This window comes from Oryza brachyantha, chromosome 5 (assembly GCF_000231095.2).
Source record: "Oryza brachyantha chromosome 5, ObraRS2, whole genome shotgun sequence".
NCBI lineage: Eukaryota > Viridiplantae > Streptophyta > Magnoliopsida > Poales > Poaceae > Oryza > Oryza brachyantha.
The window spans coordinates 1,160,521-1,167,977 of record NC_023167.2 but is presented as its reverse complement, the minus strand read 5'-3'; the positions used below and the strand labels follow the sequence as shown (position 1 = coordinate 1,167,977).

General features: G+C 40.3%; 1 protein-coding gene across 1 annotated transcript; it reads left to right on the top strand.

Annotated features, from left to right (window-relative positions):
* Positions 1–2,750: 2,750 nt before the first annotated feature.
* LOC121054504 lies at positions 2,751–4,264 on the top strand. Its single transcript, XM_040524440.1, has one exon. The coding sequence runs from the start codon at positions 2,778–2,780 to the stop codon at positions 3,930–3,932; it is 1,155 nt and encodes a 384-aa protein (XP_040380374.1). The 5' UTR covers positions 2,751–2,777; the 3' UTR covers positions 3,933–4,264.
* Positions 4,265–7,457: the final 3,193 nt, after the last annotated feature.

Below are 7,457 nucleotides of genomic sequence, written 5' to 3'. Positions count from 1 at the left end.
ATTCACCGCTCGTGCAATGCCCCTTTTTAAAATTTTATTTTTACTCCACTAGACTAGAGTAACACTTTTGTGTTTCTAGGCCTCCATCTTATCGAGGAATATAGTAAGCGTGGGTGAAATCTTTTATGCTATGCGAACCCATGGACATGGTGCCAATGTTCACGTTGTAATCAAAAGTGGATTGGGAAAAAAAAACCAATACATTTCGAGTAGATGCCGTTAAGAAAAACGTTGAACAGTTTAATAAGTCAGATGCGGTTAATTGGAGCATATATTTCTTTATGAGTTAGCATGCTGGTTTTTGCATAAACCTATCTTAAAATGTTCACGAGGAGTCTATCACCCTATCTTTTCTCTTATCAAGCATAAGCTAAATTTTAAATTTTAACCTTAAATTTAGAGTTAATTTTAAGGTTTTTGTTATTATAGTTAATTTTTTAGTCTTGATTTTTAGCTCGACACATATAAAACATTTATTCACAAATTAAGTTTAGTTTGTAAATATGTTGTCTTATTTTTTATGAAAAAAACCCAACAATCACTTGTAAGTTTGTGATGAAAAATAAGTGAAAAGAAATCGTTCGATGTTTGGTTACCATTCGACGAGTGCATCACTAACAAATCGTTTCACCAGGCTCCCCAGAGAGACCATGGATGATTTTTGAGATGGATTGATGTGAAATGACCTCTGTGCATGCAGTCTGTGGCATGGAAATCAACAAATCAGAGGAAAAGGAAGCAAAGATGGATGGATGCCCAACCAATGAAAAGAAGAAAAGATGAGAGAAGATGGCAAAGAATCCCCAAATCACATCCCCTCTGCTGTAGTATTACAACTCATGTTGCTCCTAGTCACAAGGAGTGAGTGGTCAGGGCCAGGCCACTGTGTGGATCCGGCCCATGGACTCTCTGTGGGCCCCACCCCACCTCTTAGCGCTAGTGCTTCAAGCTCACGAAACCCAGCAATAAATGTTCAAATTCAAACCCAGGAGCGGATACATATTTTTCCGTGTTTGAATGACGCGTTCATTCATTTCCAAGGAGTAGATTATTTGTCACGCAAAGAAATTTCACGCTAAGGCCTTCCCAAAATCATTCGAAAAAACAATCTCTCGACACCTAAATAAAGCATTAAATATTAATAAAAATTAAAACTAATTATATAGTTATAGGAAAAATCGTGAAACGACTCTTCTGAGCCTAATTAGTACCTGATTAGCTATAAGTGCTACAGTAATCAACATGTGCTAATGATAGATTAATTAGACTCAAAAGATTCGTCTCGTGGTTTCCAGACGAAATCTAAAATTTGTTTTGTAATTAGATTACGTTTAATACACGTGTGACCGTACGTGTCGATGCGATCACTGTCCCAAAAATTTTTAGGAACTAAACGAGGCCTAAATTATACTCCTACACCATCTTCCTCTAGAAACACTTTATAGTGTGAGATTGATAGTAAGTATTTTGATAAAAATAAATTTAAATGCTAGAATGAAAAATACTCCAACGTTCAATTTCTATGGGTGATTGTTCGGGACATATTTACAAACAAAAACTAATTTATTAACAAAATTTATATGTGTTCTTAGCGTATAAAAGCCAAGGCTAGAAAATAAAGTTGAAAATTTAGAAATTGAAATATAAGCATTTGCAAAAGCGAAAAGATAAGAGTGTATATGTGTATCATGACATCCTTTGGTTGAGATTCATAGCTAGGAATGCCTGAACTTTCACCGTCAAGGAAGTAATCTTTAAAGAATGGAATAATACTCATAAAATTTCGCCAAAGTTTAGGTTATTAATACCATAGTATTTCCTTTGTCCTAAAACAAAACAACTCGTATCATGCATCCCAAAAATGAGTTAAGGAGAATGAAAATAAGCAAAATGCACATCATTAATAGGAAGGAATACTATATTTCACTAACCTATTTAGGTTCATCTACATAGCCCCTACCAATTAAACCAGATAACTTACCTCCTAAACTATTAAAAGCCTAATCAACAAATAAGATGTCTCTGTCTTAAAATACTAAAATCTAGGATTGGATTAAACACAGTCTAGTATAACGAATCTATCATTCATTAATCTAGTACTACGAGGTTTTAATGTTTTGATACATAGTAGTAGTAGCTATTAGCAAAATATAATAGTGGTGGCCAGATAAGTGGCATCGGTTTGTAAATTCATTAATCTAGTACTACTAGGTTTTAATGTTTTGATACATAGTAGTAGTAGCTATTAGCAAAATATAATGGTGGTGGCCAGATAAGTGGCATCGGTTTGTAAGTTAACGGTAGATAAAGAGTATAGTAAAATAACAATTTATATTAGAACAAATTTTAAATCTAAAAATTGATTTATTCTAACAATAAGAGTTAAGCCCATTCATCATGCATGCATACTACTACTACTACTACTGGAATTCTGTCTGAGGATCGAAAAAATTCCATCCATAAAATGACATGACCAGCAGAACATTGTAAACCAGAATCTCACACACGACACATCCATCACATCACACACAAACCAAACCAAACCAACCATTGGGTCCAGTGGACCAGGTCCACATCACCCCAAGCATCAGCTAAGCGAATCCTAAGACTAATTAATCCAAACGTAATTAATTACCGAGCACTAATCACGATTAGCCGTCTGACTAATCACCCTCACTCTCCCACTAATCTTCCCGCAGCTATAAGCTTCGTCTCCGCCGCTTCGTGTGACGACGACGACGACGCGGGCTCAGTCAGTGTTTGCGAGTGCGCGAGCCATGAAGCCGCCGGCGGCGAGCCCTGGGCGCGCGGAGAAGCAGCTGCCGGCGCCGCCGGGGCTGGCGCGGCTGCTGCTCAGCAAGAGCCGGCGGGGGGGCGGCCGCTCCCGCCGCGCGCCGGCGACGTCGCCGATGTTCGTGTCGCGGAGCCGAGGCGCCGGGCGCGCGGCGGCGGCGGCGGCGGACGGGGAGCCCTCGTCGCCCAAGGTGACCTGCATTGGCCAGGTGCGGATGCGGAAGGGGAAGAAAGGGAAGAAGAAGGCGGCGGCGGCGGCGGCGGCGAAGGTGGCCGCGCCGGAGAAGGGAAGGGGGTACTGCCGGTGCCTCAAGAAGGCGTTTCTCTGCGGCGGCCTGTTTGATTTCGACCGGAGGCGGCGTCCCAAGGCGCCGTCGCCGGAGGTGGTGGAGAGGACCCGCCGCTCGCCGTGGGTGTTTAGCAGCAGGGACGTGTCCGTTGCCGTTGCGCCGAAGCAGCCGGATCCGAGGGGAGAGCACGGCGAGGAGGACGATGAGATGGAGGCCTCCGCGCGAGTGTTCGGCTCGTTGGGGGGAGAGGAGGCCGAGGAGATTGGGATCAATGGCGGCGGCGGCGGCGGCGACAGGGAGGAAGAGGAGGAGGAGGAAGCGGCGGAGCTCGTGTCGTCGGCGACCACCACCCCGCCCAAGAACGCGCTCCTCCTCATGCGCTGCCGCTCCGCGCCGCAGAACCGCTCGTCGCCGCTCACCTCCAGGTTCCCCGTCGTCGCGCCGTCGCCGACCAAGGACGCCGCCGCGGCCGCATCCTCTCGGGCATCCCCCTCTCCCCGCAAGGCGCAGAAGCCGGCAGCGGAAGGCCAGCACGTGCACGACGGGAGGCAACAAGAGATGGCAGCCGTGCAGGAGCAAGACGAGGCGGCGAGGGAACAAGAACCCACCGACGACGACGACGACGAGTCCGACGAGGAGGAAGACATGAGGTGCTCGTCGGCGCGGCCACTGGTGCTACCGAGGTGCAAGTCAGAGCCAGCGACGACGGCGGCGGCGAAGATGGCGGCCGCGGGCGGCGCGGCGGAGGCGGCAACCTCCGGGTGCTTCTGGGCCAACGGCGGCAGCAGCGGCCGGAGGAGGCACGCGCCGCCGGCGGCCGCTCCTCCGGTGGCGTTGACCGGTCACTGAGCAGGTGGGCCCCAGGTTGCATCGGTATCCAATTATCCATATTACTAGCGGTAGAAATTCCATTTTCTTTCCTCCTGTTAATTAATCTACAACTCTAAGCTGTAATTTCCTGTGGGTAATACTAGTGTTATTCCTCATGTCTGTGCCAAAAAATTTCTTTGTATAAAGTTTTTATCTCATGATGCTGTAAATTTCCTCATGTTGGCAAGTGGTACCAAGCTCACTAGTACACTACTTAAGTGATCGCTCAGATTGAAAATATAGGCTGTATTTTACTACCTCCGTTCAAAAAAAATTATTTTTAGCTACTTGTGTTTGTATAAGATTAGAGTTTGGTAAAGTATTGCATGAATATATTAGGATCTGAAAAGCCGAGAGCCAAATGTATTAGGACAAAGTGAATTGCATTCTATTCTTTGTAAATTTTCGTAAGTACTAGCGAAATATCCTTACTTGCTATGAAAATATATTACAAAATGTTATAATAATTTTTTTTATCAACTATCATAATATATCACTTGTTTGAATCAAATATGAACTATTCTATAATATATTGTGAAAGAGTTGTGAAAAAAATTAGAAAATACCATAGGCTAATTTGCGAAAGAGTTGAGAAAAATCAGTGGTAGAGACATTTAAAATTTAAAGTAGTATAGATATACATAGGTTAGGCTGAAGACGAACATTTAAAATTTAAAGTAGTATAGATATACATAGGTTAGGCTGAAGACGAAGATTTTTTTTGGACGGTGGGAGTATTTGTTAAAGCAAAGCTTTAATCAGTAATGGTTTTATCAGTATATCAGTGGTATACATAAAAGTATAAAAATGTTATAATCATATAATCATAAGAAATTACTGTTAATCATAAGTTAACGAATACAATGATATCAATTTTGCATCAGTCCCGCTATACGGATGACATACCTTACGTATAACTGAAACATTTTAACTATTGATTAAGCAAAGGAGGTCAAGTGTGTAATACTGCAGAACTGCAGCCGTTGGTCAATTGAGTCAGTACGTGAGTCGGATGGTTGAGAACTAGGCATAGCGATTTTCACCTTGCATAAAAAATATATTTGATAAAAGAATTGTACAAACAAAACGAAATTTGCCTTGGAGCGAGGAGTAATGAGCTGCTCTAGTAATCTTAATTAAATCTCTCTGAGGGGTGTTTCTTTCCATTTAACTTTTTTTTATGCCATCGGCACATTGAATGTTTGATGCTAACTACAAGTATTAAATATAGACTATTAATAAAACTCACTTCATACTCTAAACTATTTCGTGAGACAAATTTATTAAGCCTAATTAGTTCATGATTAGCGAATATGATGCTACGGTAAACATTTGCTAATTGTGAATTAATTAGACTTAAAAAAATTTGTCTAATAAAATAGCCTTTGTTTATGTAATTAGTTTTATTGTCAGTATATATTTAATACTTCTAATTAATATCAAACATTCGATGTGACCGGTGACTTCAGAAAATTCACTAAATGCAAACCGCCACTTAATATAACGATCTAGTACTTGTCCACTAACAGTGGAAAACAGTACAGTAAAAAGGGGAGGATAGGGATGAATGTGGCCATGAATGATACTTCTTGTCCTGTGCATTGGGGCTTAACAAAGCCTGTACAATTGTCTCTCTCACCTAACATTGTGTAGCTTTAATTGATTATCACTGCCACTAGTACATGTACTCACCTACAGCAGCTACTCCTAATAATCCTTGCATTTCAAAACCCATTTTATAACGCATATTTTTTTTCGTTAGAACAAAAATTTGATTAAATGTTATTATATTAAAATATACTCTATTTTTTTTAACATGAAACTGGCATTATTAGATTCGTACTCGAAACACTTTCTTACAACTATATTCTTATCTTATATAAGTGAGAATATTAATAAAATAATCTTTGACTAAACTTTTGTTCTAATAAAGCAAAATACTACGTATATTTAGACATGAAAGTTGTACCACAGGAGCACAAGTTGGGTCCTGAAGAAGCATTTTGCATGTTGGATTAAGCACAGCAGTCAGATCAAACAGTAATTGTTGGATTAAGCACAGCAGTCAGATGAAACAGTGGTGGTGAGAAAGAAGGATGCAAGGCAAGGCAAGGCAAGCTTTATTCCAAAGGAAATTCTTGCTCGGCAATCGTGGCAGCAGCAGCAGTAGTCATCTCGCTTTCGTGACAGTTACAACTCGAAGTAGCTACTGCCATCCATTTGGAAGAAGAAGATGATGTGCAGCAATGTTTTATGCACAAGAGGCAGCAGTACTACTGATAAAGAGGCAGACTCGAAGTTTCTGAAACCGATCTTCAGACGCTTTTCATTTTAAAAGCTGTTGAAAGATCAAACTTTAAGGTTTTCTTTATGCAACAGAAGAGTTTTGCAGAATTTTCTTAAAGCTTTTAAATAAATCCTGTTATAATTTGTATCACCTCCATTTTAAAATAAACGAATTTCTGTGTTTTTTATAGAAATTCTGACTCTTCGTCTTATTTAAAATTTTTTTATGATTAATATTTTTATTGTTACCACATGATAAAATATGAATAGTACTTTACGTATGACTAATTTTTTTCAATTTTTTAATAAATTTTTTAAATAAGACAGATGGTCAACCACTCGACATTGAAAACTCAGAAATTCTTTTTTGGATAGAGTAGTAGGTCATAACTATTCAGTTATCTTAAAATAAGTACTCTACGTAATACTACATACATCCCATGATATAAGGGGTTTTGTCTATGCATACGGAGGCGGTAGCAACTAGCATAAAACCAATACCTTGTGAAAGCGCTTTGAAATATGAATTTATTCGCAAAGTTTACAGACTGAATAAAGTTATATCTACGTTAATTGTTGCCAAAAAAAACCTCCCTACAAAATACACCCTATTAAAAATGAGCAGCATGAGAGGTTTTGACCTGCAGGCTGCCTAGCACTGGGGTGCTTGTGAATGGCCGGAGAATCTAATCTAATCTAATGAACTTGTGGCAGAAAATGCAACGGATCATGGAGACATGCGTGGAAGAAAGTGTGTGTGATCTGCTGCTGCTTCTTGGCCCATAAGTTGACCTACAGAGAGTGGAGTAGAGTAGGGCGTGCAAGCAGCATAGACAGTAGCAGTAGTTTATTGACCTGCAGCTTGTGCCGTGACGACATACATGTGCGATGCATTGCATCAATCTGGATGGATTAATCAGACCAGAACAGTGGTTGCCATCTCGAGATGCCTGAGATCTGCGACTTTGAGCAATGCAGGAAGAAGAGCGATGCAATTGCAATGGCTGTCTGTCACACACACAAGAGAGATTTTAGGATTTATAAATTTGGAGTTGATTTTAGTATTTTTTTTATTATAGTTTATTTTGTAGACATTACTTTTATATTGCTAAGATATGTAAGTTTTATCTATAAATTATTTTCTAATTACTAATATTTCATTTCACTTATATATGGTTAATTTTAGTAAAACAATAAGGTTTGCGGCCGCACGCTTAA

Bases quoted from the DNA above. Each gene is read 5' to 3' on its own strand.
- LOC121054504 (XM_040524440.1), top strand. From the start codon at position 2,778: ATGAAGCCGCCGGCGGCGAGCCCTGGGCGCGCGGAGAAGCAGCTGCCG.